Genomic DNA, 16,735 nt, shown 5'->3' on the forward strand with positions numbered 1-16,735 from the left:
TAACTGTGAATGAATTTCTGGGAACTGTGCATCCCTCTGGGTCCTGGTTTGTTTGTTTGTTTGTTTGTTTGAGATGGAGTTTCACTCTTGTTGCCCAGGCTGGAGTGCAATCGCGCGATCATGGCTCACTGCAATCTCCACCTCCTCCTAGGTTCAAGCGATTCTCCTGCCTCAGCCTCCCAAGTAGCTGGGATTACAGGTGCCCGCCACCACACCCAGGCTAATTTTTGTAGTTTTGGTAGAGAAGGGGTTTCTCCATGTTGACCAGGCTGGCCTTGAACCCCTGATCTCAGGTGATCCACCCACCTCGGCCTCCCAAAGTGCTGGGATTACAGGCGTGAGCCACAGCGCCTGGCCTGGACACCTTTTTTCTTCTTCTTTTTTTTTTTTTTTTTAAGACAGCGTCTCGCTCGGTCACCCAGGCTGGAGTGCAGTGATGCAATCATAGCTCACTGCAGCCTCAAAGTCCTGGGCTTGGACCTCCCAGGTAGCTAGGAGTAAAGGCATGTCCCACCATGCCTGGCCAATTTTTATACTTTTTTTTTTTTTTTTTTTAATAAAGATAGGATCTCGCTGTGTGACCCAGGCTGCTCTTGAACTCCTGGCTTCAAATGATCCTCCCACCTTGGCCTCCCAAAGTGCTTGGATTACAGGTATGAGCCACCAGCAGGCCTGGCTATTTCTGGTTACATTGTAACAACAGTGCTCTTAACAACAATGACCTTCTCTGTTCCATTTCTTAATTGAGAAACGTGTAGTGCACTCTACTCTGTAGAATTACCTTCTTCTTAGCTTGGTCAGCCTCACAGAGGGAAAATAATCATCAATGCCAGAGTTTCTCCTACAAACCCAGGTGAGTGCATCCATGGGCATAACCATATTAGAGGCAACTTGGCAACACTAGGGAAATATGAAGCGGTGCATCCCCTGGACCCCAGCAATTCCACTCTTTGCTATTAACCCCAAAGAAATAAGTGCCATAAACAAAGACATAGAGAAGGAAGATGTTTCACTGATACAATGTTGCAACACGAGAAAAGTGAAATCTACAGTATCTTAGTAAAGCTGTGGGAAGCCACAAAACGTGGAGTGCCATATAGTAGCTATTTCAAAGTGAACTAGGCTGGGTGCAGTGGCTCACCCAGCACTCTGGGAGGCCAAGGCAGGCGGATCACTCAAGGTCAGGAGTTCGAGACCAGCCTGGCCAACATGGTGAAACCCTGTCTTGACTAGAAATACAAAAATTAGCCGGGTATGGTGGCAGGTGCCTGTAATCCCAGATACTCAGGAGGCTGAGGCAGGAGAATCACTTGAACCCAAGAGGTGGAGGTTGCAGTGAGACAAAATGGCGCCACTGCACTCCAGCCTGGGCAACAGAGGGAGACTCCATCTCAGAAAAAAAAAAAAAAAAAAAGAAAAAGAAAAGAAGAGAAAAGAAGAAAAAGAAAAGTGAACTAGGCGCAGTAGCAGCGTGGAGTCGGTGCCCTTAGTACGGCGCTGGCACCTTTAGTCTCGCCAGCCGTGCGAACCCGTTTGTGCTTGGTATCCTAGTGCACACGCCTTGCAAGTGACGGCGCCATGAGTTTGACTTCCAGTTCCAGCGTACAAGTTTAATGGATCGCAGCAGTTACCATTGCTGCTGGGACAGCTGCAATTGATTATCTAGCTTACAAAAGATTTTATGTTAAAGATCATCGAAATAAAGCTATGATAAACCTTCACATCCAGAAAGACAACCCCAAGATAGTACATGCTTTTGACATGGAGGATTTGGGAGATAAAGCTGTGTACTGCCGTTGTTGGAGGTCCAAAAAGTTCCCATTCTGTGATGGGAACAAAACATAAGGAAGAGAATGGAGATAATGTGGGCCCTCTCATCATCAAGAAAAAAGAAACTTACATGGACACTTTTGATGCTGCAAATCAGCTTGTCATGAAGTTACCTGATTGTTTAATTAGAATGACTACCACCTCTGTCTAATTCACCTTTGCTGAGTTCTAAATGTGGGACATTGCAAACTGCAGCTTCACATTCATGGCATTTGTCTTACTTGTTGAAACATCGTGGTGCACATTTGTTTAAACAAAAAAAAAAAGGAAAAACCAACCTCGTGGCCTGTGGGTTGTTTTGGTCTTGTAAGGATCTGTTTCTTTAAAATACTGACATATAGAGTTGTATCTTATATAGAATATAGTTGTATCTTGAAGTCAACATATTAAATTATTCTCAAAATCATGTATTTGCAGATTGTACTTGTAAGTTTCAAAGAAAAATTACCGCCTTTTCATATTAACCTAGAAACTAAATATGATGTGGTTCAGCTATATTAATTTCTTAATACAATCTAGGAAAGAAAAAAAAAAAGAAAAGTGAACTAGAGCTTGATTAGGGTTTTTCAGCCTCAGCCCTATTGACATTTGGGATCAGATCATTTTTTGCTATGGGGGCATCCTGGCATTATAGCATGTTAAGCAGCATCCCTGGCTTCCACCTACTAGATGACAGTGGCACCCTCCCCCACAGCTGTGACAACCAAGAATGTCTCCAGATATTGCCAAATTTATCCTCGGGAACAAAATCCCTTCTGGTTGAGAATCTCTGTTCTAGGTGTATCAACAAAGACAAGCCCCATAAGCGTACCACTGAGTGAAAATGTTGGGCTGCAAAATGATACACTCATGACCGGGCTCAGTGGCTCATGCCTGTAATCCCAACACTTTGGGAGGCCAAGGCAGGTGGATCACTTGAGGTCAGGAGTTCGAGATCAGCCTAGCAAACCGTCTCTACTAAAAATACAAAAATTAGTTGGGCGTGGTGGTGCACACCTGTAATCTCAGCTACGTGGGAGGCTGAGGCATGAGAATCTCTTGAACTCAGGAGGTGGAGGTTGCAGCAAGCCAAGGTCACACCACTGCACTCCAGCCTGGGCCACAGAGCAAGACTCTGCCTCAAAAAAAAAAAAAATTATGAGTTTTTTTGTGATTTTTTTTTTAAAGCTCATCAGCTATAGTTAGTGTAAGTGTATTTTATGTGAGGCCCAAGACAAGTCTTTCTTCAAACATGGCCCAGGGAAGCCAAAAGATTGGACACACTTGTTTTACAGTAAGTAATCAATACACTTGCCCCTCTCCTCGATATCCCCACCAACTAACCATGTGATCTTGAACAAGCCACTTTTTTATTTTCACATCTCTTTTTTTAAAAAAATAAAGCAGAACATTGCTTCTTTGTCTAACTCCTGTTGAGGACTGGAATGAGCTTTTCCCTCCTCTAATCTCACCCTGGAGTCATGAGCCCAAAATGCAGCGTCTCCCTGCTCTCAAGGTTGTCCTACATCTCAACATTGACCAGGTCCTAGGGTATGAGGTAAAATGCTTTTCAGCTCCTCTCCTAGGGTCTATTTAAAACACAATTGGCTGAGAGTTAATCCCTCAGAGCAGCTGGTGGCCTGTGCAGAGGCCAGGTCGGGTGAGGCACCCATGTTTTGCAGAAATAGATACCTCTGCATCTAAAAATAACTCGCAGGGACTGAATTCTTTCCAGGATCTTTCTTGTGCCCTCTGGGATCCATCCCAGGGACTGAGGTTGGGGAATGGGGGTGGGGACCTCGGGTTTGCATGAGTTATGATCTGCCGGGCAGATGCCCATGTTTGCGGCATGTGTGTGCCCTGCTATGAAAGTCACATGTCGGCCGGGCGCAGTGGTTCACGCTTGTAATCCCAGCACTTTGGGAGGCTGAGGCAAGCAGATCACTTGAGCTCAGGAGTTCAAGACCAGCCTGGGCAACATGGCAAAACGTCATCACATGCCTAGCTTCTGGCTCTGCCACTCACTCTGGCATGGCCTTGGGCAAGTGACTGCCCGCCCCCACCAAGCCTCAGTTTGCTTCACTGTCAAAAGACCAAGATAACGGCCAGGCACAGTGGCTCACGCCTGTCATCTCAGCACTCTCGGAGGCTGAGGCAGGTGGATCACTTGAGATCAGGAGTTTGAGTTTGAGACCAGCCTGGCCAACATGGTAAAACCCCGTCTCCACTAAAAATACAAAAATTAGCCAGGTATGGTGGCAAGTGGCCATAATCCCAGCTACTCAGGAGGCTGAGGCAGGAGAATGGCATGAACCCAGAAGGCAGAAGTTACAGTGACCCAAGATTTTGCCATTGCACTCCAGCCTGAGTGACAGAGCGAGACTCCGCTTCAAAATAATAAATAAATAAATAAATAAATAAATAAATAAATAAATAGAAATAGAAAACAAAGTCTAGGTCCTTTCCCCTTTCCAAACCCCTTGGTTTCTCTTGATGGGTTTTGGGGCAGTCCCATGAAGTCAATAAGTTTTCAACTGCCGCATGCCACAAACACATTCCCCTCTCACTGGGTGAGCTTAGGCTAGTCCCTCCCTTCCCTGGGCCTCAGTTTGCCCACGTGTAGAATGAGGAGGCTGTCTAGGGTGAGCAACTATCCCCCTTTGCCTGGGTCCCAGGGGTTTCCTGGGACATGGGACTTTTTTTTTTTTTTTTTTTTTGAGATGGACTCTTACTCTGTCACCCAGGCTGGAGTGCAGTGATACGATCTCTGCTCACTGCCAGCTCCGCCTCCCGGGTTCACTGCCATTCTTCCTGCCTCAGCCTCCTGAGTAGCTGGGACTACAGGCGCCTGCCACCATGCCCCGCTAATTTTTTGTATTTTCAGTAGGGTCAGGGTTTCACCGTGTTAGCCAGGATGGTCTTGATCTCCTGACCTTGTGATCCACCCGCCTTGGCCTCCCAAAGTGCTGGGATTACAGGTGTGAGCCACTGCACCCAGCTGGACTTTCTTTTATTCTTTTTTGAAATGGGGTCTTGCTCTGTCGCCCAGGCTGGAGTGCAAGTGATTCTCCTGCCTCAGCCTCCCGAGTACCTGAGATTATAGGCTCCCGCTACCAGGCCCGGCTAACTTTTGTATTTTTAGTAGAGACGGGATTTCTCCATGTTGGACAGGCTGGTCTCGAACTCCTGACCTCAGGTAATCCACCTGCCTCGGCCTCCCAGAGTGCTGAGATTACAGGTGTCAGCCCCCGCACCCGGCTGGACATGGGACTTTCAATGCTCATCTTGGGAAAGCCTGGACAAGGTGACCACCCCAGATCTATATCAGTCATTTCCAAAGACGCTGACTATGAGAGTGAAAAAGAGATGCTTAGCGCCTAGCAACCATGCAAGAGGTATTTCTGGAACTGTGCGGAAATGGAAAGTACCTGTGGGTGGAAATTTCAGTAGATGGATTTTTTTAAAAATCAGCCCTGCCTCGGCGGGGCATGGTGGCTTATGCCTGTAATCCCAGCTACTCCGGCAGCTGAGGCAGGAGTATTGCTTGAACTTGGTAGGCGGAGGTTGCAGTGAGTCAAGATCATGCCACTGCACTCCAACCTGGGAGATAAGAGCAAAACTCCGTCATCAAAAAAAAAAAGAAAAGAATAGAAAAGAAAAAAAACAGGCCAGGTGCAGTGGCTTACGCCTGTAATCTCAGCACTTTGGGAGACCGAGGAGGGGGGGGTGGATCATGAGGTCAGGAGTTCGAGACCAGCCTGGCCAATATAGTGAAACCCCATCTCTACTAAAAATACAAAAATAAGCTGGGCGTGGTGGCAGGTGCCTGTAGTCCCAGCTACTTGGGAGGCTGAGGTAGAAGAATCGCTTGAACCCAGGAGGCAGAGGTTGCGGTGAGCCAAGATCGCACTACTGCACTCCAACCTGGGCAATAAGAGCAAAACTCCATCTTAAAAAACAAAAAAATTAAAAATTAAAAAATAAGTAAATAAAACAGAAAAAATCAGCTCTGCCTCAAAAGAGAGGAAGAAGCTTTGGGTCCCTAAGTCTGGTCTGTAATGGACTCTGTGACTTTCCCTCTCCAGGGGTCAATGCTTATTTGCAGATGGCTGGGTGGTGCTAGAAAGGTCCCCAGGGCACTCTAGCACCATGCTATCTAGTCGGAGGTATATGAAGCCTGGGGTACTGACTGAGTCTCTCAGTGACTCTAGGACCAGTCTTTTCCTCCTGAGCCTTTGAGTTCAGCATTCTGCCTCAGTTTCCTCCCCTGTAAAATGGAGATAGCAGCCTCTGCCTCACAAGGTGGAGCAGGGGTCAACAGCCTCTTGCCCTCTAAAAGCTTGTAGTTCAAACCAGAGATCTCAAAGCAGGGATCAAAGAACAGTTTTCTTTGGTCCTAACAGCATATGAAAAATGTTAAAACTTGTCTGGGTGTAGTGGCTCACACCTGTAATCCCAGCACTTCGGGAGGCCGAGGCGTGTGGATCACTTGAGGTCAGGAGTTCAAGACTAGCCTGGCCAACATGGTGAAACCCTGTTTCTACTAAAAACACAAAAATTAGCTGGGCATGGTGGCGGGCACCTGTAATCCCAGCTACTCAGGAGGCTGAGGCAGGAGAATTGCTTGAACCAGTGAGCCGGAGGTTGCAGTGAGCTGAGATCACATCACTGCACTTAAGCCTGGCGACAGAGCGAGACTCCTTCTCCAAAAAATTTAAAAAAGTTAAAACTGCAACCAAGATGTCCTGCAGGAAGTGAGTGGATAAACAAACCATGAAACATCCTTACTATGAAATATTATTTGGCCGAGTGTGGTGGCTCACGCCTGTAATCCAAGTACTTTGGGAGGCCAAGGCGGGAGGATCACCTGAGGTCAGGAGTTCGAGACCAGTCTGGCCAACATGGTGAAACCCCGTCTCTACTAAAAATACAAAAAATTAGGCGTGGTGGCACATGCCTGTAATCCTAGTTACTTGGGAGGCTGAGGAAGGAGAGTCACTTGAACCTGGGAGGCAGAGGTCACAGTGAGCCAAGATCGCGCCATTGCACTCCAGCCTGGGTAATGAGCAAACGTCCGTCTCAAAAAAAGAAAAGAAAAGAAAGAAAAATAAAAAAGAAATATTATTCAGTGAACCATCAAGACATGAAAAGACATGGAGGAACCTTAAATGCATATTCTTAAGTGAAAGAAGCCAGTCTGAAAGGGGTACATACTGCATGATTCCAACCACAGGATATTCTGGAAAAAGCAAAACTCTGGAGATAGTAGAAAGATCAGTGGTTGCCTGGGGGCAGTGGCTCATGCCTGTAATCTCAACACTTTGGGAAGCCAAGGCAGGTGGATCTCCTGAGCCTAGGAGTTCAAGACCACCCTGGGCAACACAGTAGAACCCCCATCATCCTTTTTTTTTTTTTTTTTTTGAGACAGAGTCTCATTCTATCGCCCAGGCTAGAGCACACTGGCACAATCTTGGCTCACTGCAACCTCTGCCTCCCAGGTTCAAGTGGTTCTCCTGCCTCAGCCTCCCGAGTAGCTGGGATTACAGGTGCCCATCACCATGTCCGGCTAATATTTTGCATTTTTAGTAGAGACAGGGTTTCTCCACATTGGCCAGGCTGGTCTTGAACTCCTGACTTCAGGTGATCCGCCTGCCTCGCTCTCCCAAAGTGCTAAGGTTACAGGTGTGAGCCACCACACCTGGCCAAGTGTATTAATTTAAAAAAGAAAAAGAAAGATAAATGTTTGAACAGCCAACACAGACACACAGGAAAAATCAGTCCTGGGGGTTCCAGCCCCAACCAGGTAGAGATGTGCCTGCTTGGTTCTCACCTAGGGACAGATGGTTCCCATCTGGCTAGGCTCTGTGTAGTATACATCATCTAACTTGCCCCTGGAGGCATGGGAGTTTGAGATTTATGCACCAGATCAATGGTTCTCAGCTGGGAGAGACTGTGCTTCCAGGAACACTGGTAATGTCTGGGGCATTTTTGGTTGTCATTATTGGATGGTGTGGGGCAGGGTGGAGGTGCTACTGGCTTCAGAGGGTGGAGGATACTACAAAACCTCCTGAAATGCACAGGGCACCTAATGCCCTGTCACCAGCGCAAGGCTGGGATACCCCAATGCAGGAAACCAGTTCTCATCTGCGGAACATCATAAAACACCAATGCTTGGTGCCAACCCCAGTAATTCTGAATTTATTATTATTATTTTTTTTTTAGACGGAGTCTGCCTCTGTTGCCCAGGCTGGAGTGCAGTGGCACTATCTTGGCTCACTGCAACCTCCACCTCCCAGATTCAAGTGATTCTCATGCCTCAGCCTCCAGAGTAGCTGGGATTACAGGCTTGCGCCACCACTCCTGGCTAATTTTTGTATTTTTAGTAGAGACAGGGACTGTGTTGGCCAGGCTGGTCTCCAACGCCTGGCTTCAAGCGATCTGCCTGTCTTGGTCCCCCAACGTGCTGGGATTACAGATGTGAGCCACCTCCTCCAGCCCCATGATTCTGAGTTAACTAATTAATTAATTATTTTTCTGAGACAGAGTCTCGCTCTGTTACCCAGGCTGGAGTGCAATGACATGATTTCTGCTGACTGCAACCTCCGCCTCCCGGGTTCAAGTGATTCTCCCACGTCAGCCTACCAAGCATCCAGGACTACAGGCACCCGCCACCATGCTCGGCTAATTTTTGTATTTTTAGTAGAGACAGGGTTTCACCATGTTAGTCAGGCTGGTCTCAAACGCCTGACCTCAGGTGATCCGCCAGCCTCAGCCTCCCAAAATGCTGGGATCATAGGCGTGAGCCACCACGTCTGACCTACAATTCTGATTTAAATGAAAGAGGGATAGCAATCAGGACAAAAGGATTTTTTTTTTTTTTTTTTTTTTTTTTTTTTTTGAGATGCAGTCTCACTCTGTCACCCAGACTGAAGTGCAGTGGCAACATCTCGGCTCAATGCAAACCTCCACCTCTCGGGTTCAAGCAGTACTTGTGTCCTCAGCCTCCCAAGTAGCTGAGATTACAGGTGTGCACCAGCATGCCTGGCTAAGTTTTGTATTTTTTCTTTTCTTTTCTTTTCTTTTTTTTGGAGTCTCGCTCTGTCGCCCAGGCTGGAGTGCAGTGGCGCGATCTCAGCTCACTGCAAGCTCCGCCTCCCAGGTTCACGCCATTCTCCTGCCTCAGCCTCCTGAGTAGCTGAGACTACAGGCGCCCGCCATCCACGCCCAGGTAATTTTTTGTATTTTTGGTAGAGACGGGGTTTCACCGTGTTAGCCCGGATGGTCTTGATATCCTGACCTTGTGATCTGCCCACCTCGGCCTCCCAAAGTGTTGGGATTACAGGCGTGAGCCACTATGCCTAGTCTAATTTTTGTATTTTTTCTTAGTAGAGGCAGGCTTTCACCATGTTGGCCAGGCTGGTCTCGAACTCCTGACCTCAAGTGATCCGCCTGCCTCCGCCTCCCAAAGTGCTGGGATTACAGGCATGAGCCACCATGTCTGGCCCAAAAGGATTTTTAAAATCTCCCCAGGTGAGTCTGGTGTGCAGCTGAGTTTGAGAAGTACTGGTCTGAGAGATTCCTTGATGGGTCAAGGTTCAAGGCATCATTGATTCACTCATTTCTTCAGTTTTGCAGCCAGCACTCACTGCTTCCTTCTCTTTCCTCACGTGGAGCTTAGGGGCCCCAGAAATAAGCCAAATAACCCACAGATTTTGCTCAGATATAGACTCTCATTTGGCAGAGCTGGGTGGGACCTGGGGCTCTGCATTTTTTTTCCCCCTGAAATGGAGTTTCGCTCTTGGTTCTCATTGCCCAGGCTGGAGTGCAATGGCGCAATCTCCGCTCACTGCAACCTCCACCTCCCTGGTTCAAGCGATTCTCCTGCCTCAGCCTCCTAAGCAGCTGGGATTACAGGCGCGCACCACCACGCCTGGCAAATTTTTGTATTTTTAGAATAGACAGGGTTTCGCCACGTTGGCCAGGCCCGTCTTGAACTTCTGACATCGGGTGATCCGCCCGCCTCGGCCTCCCAAAGTTTTAGGATTACAGGCGTAAGCCACCAAGCCTGGCCAGAACTCTGTATTTTCTTTCTTTCTTTCTTTCTTTCTTTCTCTTTTTCTTTCTTTCTTTCTTTCTTTCTCTTTCTTTCTTTCTTTCTTTCTTTCTTTCTTTCTTTCTTTCTTTCTTTCTTTCTTTCTTTCTCTCTTCTTTCTCTCTCTTCTCTTCTCTTCTCTCTCTCTCTCTCTCTTTCTCTCTGTCTCTCTCTCTCTCTCTCTTTTTCCTTTCCTTCCTTTCCTTCCTTTCTTCCTTTCTTCCTTTCTTCCTTTCTTTCTTTCTTTCATTTTTATTTTTGAGATGGAGTTTCGCTCTTTTGCCCAGGCTGGAGTGCAGCGGTGCTATCTCAGCTCACTGCAACCTCCATCTTCTGGTTTCAAGCAATTCTCCTTTCTCAGCCTCCCAAGTAGCTGGGATTACAGGAGCCCGCCATCATGCCTGGCTAGTTTTTGTATTTTTAGTAGAAACGGGGTTTCACCATGTTGGCCCTGCTGGTCTCGAACTCCTGACCTTGTGATCCAGCCACCTTGGCTTCCCAAAGTGCTAGGATTATAGGCATGAGCCACTGTGGGGGCTCTGCATTTCTAACCAGTTCCCAGGTGACATTGACACTGCTCAGCTGAGGACCACACTCTGAGCTTCATCCTTTCTCAGGATTCTCAAGAAAGCCTGACCCAGCCAGGCACAGTTGCTCATGGGAAGCTGAGGTGGGAGGATTGCTTGAGCCCAGGAGTTGGAGGCCACAGTGAGCTACGACTGCACTACTGCACTCCAGCTTGGGAGACAGAGCAACACCCTGTCTCAAAAAAATAAAATAAAATAAAATAAATTTAAAGTTAATTTGGTCAGGAGCAGTGGCTTACACCTGTAATCTCAGCACTTTGGGAGGCTGAGGCGGGAAAATAACTTGAGTTCAGGAATTCGAGACCACCCTGGCCAACATGGTGAAAACTCATCTCTACTAAAAATACAAAAAAAAAAAAAAAAAAAAAAAAAGGCCGGGCGCAGTGGCTGATGCCTGTAATCCCAGCACTTTGGGAGGCCAAGGTGGGCGGATCACAAGGTCAAGAGATGGAGATCATCAGATCACGAAGTCAAGAGATTGAGACCATCTTGGCCAACGTGGTGAACCCGCATTTCTACCAAAAACACAAAAATTAGCTGGGCGTAGTGGCACATGTCTGTAATCCCAGCTTCTCGGGAGGCTGAGGCAGGAGAATCACTTGAACCCAGGAGGCAGAGGTTGTAGTGAGCCGAGATTGCGCCACTGCACTCCAGCCTGGCAACACAGCGAGACTCCATCTCCAAAAACAAGACAAAACAAAACAAAAAATTAGCTGGGTGTGGTGGCGGGTGCTTGTAATCTCAGGTACTTGCGAGGTTAAGGCAGGAGAATCACTTGAATCTGGGAGGCGGAGGTTGCAGTGAGCTGAGATCGTGCTACTGCACTCCAGCCTGGGCAAGAAAACAAGATTTCATCTCAAAAAAAAAAAAAAAAAGAAAAAGAAAAGAAAAGAAAGCAAGCAAGCCTGACCCAGAAAATGCCAGTATCCCAAGTAATACATTCCTCCATAGACTTCCCAATAAACATCACCACCCCTCACAAATGCATTAGACCTTATCCCTGACAAAATTCTCAATAGATCTTTATAATAGCTAGGAAAGAGAGTCTGGGGTTCTCTTACCAGTGATTCCATTTCACAGACAAATAAACTGAAGCTCATGGTGGTGAAATAACCAGTGTGGTATTTACTCAGTGCTAGTGGTAGACCTGACTCCCATGATTCGGAGACGTTTAGTTTCTTTCTTTTTCTTTTTTTTTTTTTTGAGACAGGGTCTCACTCTGTTGCCCAGGCTGGAGTGCAATGGCATGATCATGGCTCACTGCAGCCTTCACCTTGCAGGGTTCAGGTAATCCTCTGACCTCAGCCTCCCTAGTAGCTAGGATTACAGGCACATGCCACCATACCTGGCTAGTATTTTTGTATTTTGTATTTTTATATTTATTTATTTATTGAGACAGAATTTCATTCTTGTTGCCCAGGCTGGAGTGCAATGGCACAATCTCGGCTCACCGCAACCTCTGCCTTCCCAGGTTCAAGTGATTCTCCTGCCTCATCCTCCCTAGTAGCTGGAATTACAGACATGTGCCACCACACCTGGTTAATTTTGTATTTTTAGTGGAGATGGGGTTTCTCCATGTAGGTCAGGCTTGTCTTGAACTCCCGACCTCAGGTGATCTGCCCACCTCGGCCTCCCAAAGTGCTGGGATTACAGGTATGAGCCACCGCACCTGGCCATTTTTGTATTTTTTATAGAGAAGGGGTTTCACAATGTTGCCCCAGGCTGGCCATGAACTCCTGGCCTCAAGCAGTCTTCCAACCTCAGCCTCCCCAAATGCTGAGATTATCTGACCTATGCTGACATTTTTTTAAGGAGGCATGGTCTTGCTCTGTTGCCCAGGCTGGAGGGCGGTGGGGTGATCATAGCTCACTGTAGCTCCCAGGCGGCACTGATGCTGCTCAGTTGAGAACCACACTCTGAACTTCATCCACTCTCAGGATTCTCAAGAAAGCCCGACCCAGCCAGGCACAGTTGAGCTCCAACTCCTGGGCTCAAGTGATCCTCCAGCCTCAGCTTCCCAAGTAGTTAGGACTACAGACACACACCATCATGCCTGGCTATGAAATTCTTAATTTCTCAACAAAAGGCCCTACACTAATACTTTGTATTGGGCCTGGCAAATTCTGTAGCTGGTCTAGCACACAAATTCTGAGAAGAAAATTTACAGATACCCAGCATGCATACCAAACTGGGACTAACAGTTCAATCCAACACCTTACTTAACTTTTCTTTTTTTTTCCCAAGACAGAGTCTCAACCAGTCTGTCACCCAGGCTGGAGTGCAGCTGCGAGATTTCGGCTCACTGCAACCTCCGTCCCTTGGGTTCAAGCGATTCTCACTTCAACCTCCCGAGTAGCTGGGATTATAGGCGTGTGCCACCAAACCTGGCTAATTTTTGCATTTTTAGTACAGACAGGGTTTTGTCATGTTGCCCAGGCTGGTTTCAAAGTCCTGGGCTCAAGTGATCCACCCGCCTTGCCTCCCAAAATGCTGGGATTACATGCATGAGCCACCACGTCTGGCCTCCAACACCTACTTTTCTAAGGAAACCAAGTATCTCACATTAATTGTACTGATTCTTAGAGTCAAGCAGACCTGGGCTGAGTCCCAAGGCTGCAACTGACCAGCCATGGGACCACAGGCTCACTGTGTATTTAAGATAGCTTAGCCACTATTTCCTGTTTCCCCAGTTATGAAAGGAGGAGGTTGAACTGGGTGGGGTATCCTCAGCCCTGATAACATACATCAGTCACTGAGGGAGGGGAGATTAATATTCTGAATCAATTGGTGTGGGGTGGAGCTAGGGGGTTTGAAAGCTCCCAGGAGCATCTCATGAATAGCCAGGGTTTGGAACCACTTCTCAGCCTTCAGGAACCTTCAGGCTCTGGCACTTAGAGCTTGGATAGCTTATTCTATGACTTCTGCAGAAATATCTTGAACCTTCCTGCAAGTTCCCAGGCAGCTTGGAGACCTCTTTGCTCAAGACATTTGTGTCCTACATCCCCACAGGGCTCCAACCCTCCACAGTTTCAGATTTTCTTTTACTTTTTTTTTTTTTTCCGAGACGGAGTCTTGCTCTGTCGTCCAGGCTGGAGTGCAATGGAGTGATCTCGGCTCACTGCAACCTCCACCTCCCAGGTTCAAGTGATTCTCCTGCCTCAGCCTCTCAAGTAGCTAGGACTACAGGTGCATGCCACCACACTTGGCTAATTTTTGTAGTTTTAATAGAGATGGGGTTTCACTATGTTGGCCAGGCTGGTCTCAAACTCCTGACCTCAGGTGATCTGCCCATCTTGGCCTCCCCAAGTGCTGGGATTACAGGCGTGAGCCACTGTGCCCAGCCAGTTTCAGATTTTCTTTTTTTTTTTTTTTGAGACGGAGTCTCGCTCTGCTGCCCAGGCTGGAGTGCAGTGGCCGGGTCTCAGCTCACTGCAAGCTCCGCCTCCTGGGTTTACACCATTCTCCTGCCTCAGCCTCCCAAGCAGCTGGGACTACAGGCGCCCGCCACCTCGCCCGGCTAGTTTTTTGTATTTTTTAGTAGAGATGGGGTTTCACCATGTTAGCCAGGATGGTCTCGATCTCCTGACCTCATGATCCGCCCGTCTCGGCCTCCCAAAGTGCTGGGATTACAGGCTTGAGCCACCGCGCCCGGCCTTTTTTTTTTTTTGAGACGGAGTCTCGCTCTGTCGCCCAGGCTGGAGTGCAGTGGCCGGATCTCAGCTCACTGCAAGCTCCGCCTCCTGGGTTTAGGCCATTCTCCTGCCTCAGTCTCCGGAGTAGCTGGGACTACAGGCTGCCCGCCACCTCGCCCGGCTAGTTTTTTGTATTTTTTAGTAGAGACGGGGTTTCACCATGTTAGCCAGGATGGTCTTGATCTCCTAACCTCGTGATCCGCCCATCTCAGCCTCCCAAAGTGCTGGGATTACAGGCTTGAGCCACCGCGCCCGGCAGTTTCAGATTTTCTAAGGTTCTGCAACTGCCCAAGGAACTGGCCTGAACCACCAAGAATTCTTCCCCAGAAAGGAAAGATAGCCCATGTTCATGCTAGGACAACACAAAAGCCTATTTTGTTTTGCAATGTAACTGTTCTTCAGGATAGCTTTTAAGAAAATAGGCTCTGGCATGTGGATAGGCAAAAATAGAATAAAAATTCCTAGCAAGTACAGTGTAATCCTGTTAGCATAAGAGCGTGCATTGGCTGGGCTCAGTGGCTCATGCCTGTAATCCCAACACTTTGGGAGCTCTAGGTGGGTGGATCACAAGGTCAGGAGATCAAGACCATCCTAGCCAACATGGTGAAGCCCTGCCTCCACTAAAAATACAAAAATTAGCTGGGTGTAGTGGCGGCCGCCTGTAGTCCCAGCTACTCAGGAGGCTGAGGCAGGAGAATCGCTTGAAACCGGGAGGTGGAGTGCAGTGATCACCCCAATGCACTCCAGCCGGGACGACAGACAGAGCGAAACTCCATCTCAAACAACAACAGCAATAACAAAAAAAGAGTGTGCATTTATGTCTATAACTACATAAGTATAAATGAATAGAAGAGAGATCAGGAAGGGTGGCTGGCCACCACTATGTTGACAGTAATTCTCTTTTTTTCCTTTGCCCTTTTCAGTTTGAGTTTTTAGTAAATAGGATTACTTATTTTTATCATCTGAGAATAAAGCTATTTCCTTTTTGAGCTACAGTGGTAATTTACATCTAAGTGGGAGGAAGGCTCATGAAGTTTGGGGTTCTTTTATTTTTCTAAGTCTAAAATCTATTATCTAGTAAGTTGCTGGTGTGCTAGAATAAGGATGAACAAGAAACATTTGTTCATGGTGAACCTTTTATAAAAATAGAACACGTTCTAAGGAAGCCATTCATCCTCATTTTAAAAATGACTTTTTAAAAAATCTAAGAAGCATGGTGTACCCTCCTGTGACCTCCCCAGCCTGGGGTCTGGAGCTGAGAGGGAGAACGCTGACCCCAAGTCACCCAGCCCTGGGATCGGTTCTGCTCCGTAAGCGGAAAGGATCTGGAGCCAGGGCTGGAAGAATTCCCGTGGGGACTCGGAGATTCAGCACCGTGAGGGAAGGGAGGGGAGTGGAGGGTGCTGGACAGTTGCAGCCGGGAGGAGAACCGGTGTCACTTTCGCTGAACCTGACCGCAGCCCCCGGCGGCGCGGCGGCCCTTATATAGACACCCCACTGGCGCTCCCACTCCGCGTGCCAAGGTCAAGGAGGGAGGTCACACCTGCACGCGGCCAGAACAGCTGCACCGACCCCCACCTGCACCCTCGCCACAGCCGGCGCCCCTTGCCCAAGTTCCTGCAGCTCTGATCCAACAAGGAGCCCCGACCTTTCCTCCACCCCTCCCCCAAGCACCTGTTCCCCCTCCTCTAAACGGGCTCACGCCTCTCCTTCCCTTCCTCCAGCTTCATCGTCCTGGAAGCTTCTCCCCAGGGCTCACCCCGGCGTGAGAGAACCCCATGATTCTCGCGCCTGACTACTCCCACGATGCAATCCTTGAACCTGTCCCCCGCTCCCTCCACCACGCACGGGCTTCCCCTCTCCGCGACCCCCAGCTGCCCCGGCCCCCTCAGCCCCCCGCCCCGGCTCACCTGGCTCATACTTGAGGTAGAGGATGGAGACGATGAAGTAACTGAGGTCGAAGACGGGGAAGAGCGGCACCCGTGAGAAGCTGAGCGCCAGCTCGCCCAGGCTCAGCGCCGAGAGCAGCTCCATGGCGCCCGCCCGCCCGCCGGGTGCCACCCGGGGCCCCGGTCTCGTCCGTCCAGCCGCCCGCGGCCCGGCGACTGCGCCCCCGCAGCTGGGCCCGCCCCCGCCCGCCAGGCGCCACCCCAGGCCCGGCCCCCGTGGGAGAGGAGGGGCGACGGCCCACATCGGGACAGGTGGTGGGGACGCCCAGCATCACGGACGGAGCTGGACGGTCGGACGTCCCAGGCGCTGACCCTACTGCCATCGCGACCCCGTTCCGCCCAGCGAGGCGGGGTGCGGGGCACCCCTGCAAGGCGAGGGAGGCTGGGGGGCTCCCCATTCTGGGGGCCCGTGCCTCACGGAGCCCACCCACGCGGGACGCCAGTTCCCAGGGGGCCAGATCAGCCAGGACTTTGTCCCCGTGGGCCCAATTAGGACCCCGATCTTCGGTGGAGCCCAATGAGGACCCCTACGCCCTGGTGGGACCCCATGAATCAGAACCCCTGCTCCCCGTGGAGATCGGTTAGGACCTCAGTCCTCTGTGGAGC

At 49.1% G+C, this 16,735-nt stretch overlaps 1 protein-coding gene and 1 pseudogene across 1 annotated transcript in view; one reads left to right on the forward strand and one right to left on the reverse strand.

Annotated features, from left to right (window-relative positions):
- The window catches only part of TMEM38A (transmembrane protein 38A), a 32,412-nt gene extending 16,106 nt beyond the window's left edge, over positions 1–16,306 (reverse strand). Inside the window, exon 1 of the mRNA XM_030935290.1 lies at positions 16,091–16,306. Coding sequence (XP_030791150.1) covers positions 16,091–16,214 — 124 coding nt within the window. The 5' untranslated portion in view covers positions 16,215–16,306. The remainder of the gene's footprint in view (positions 1–16,090) is intronic.
- On the forward strand, positions 1,579–1,981 carry LOC115899076 (annotated as a pseudogene).
- Positions 16,307–16,735: the final 429 nt, after the last annotated feature.

This window comes from Rhinopithecus roxellana, chromosome 8 (assembly GCF_007565055.1).
Source record: "Rhinopithecus roxellana isolate Shanxi Qingling chromosome 8, ASM756505v1, whole genome shotgun sequence".
Taxonomy (NCBI): Eukaryota; Metazoa; Chordata; class Mammalia; order Primates; family Cercopithecidae; genus Rhinopithecus; species Rhinopithecus roxellana.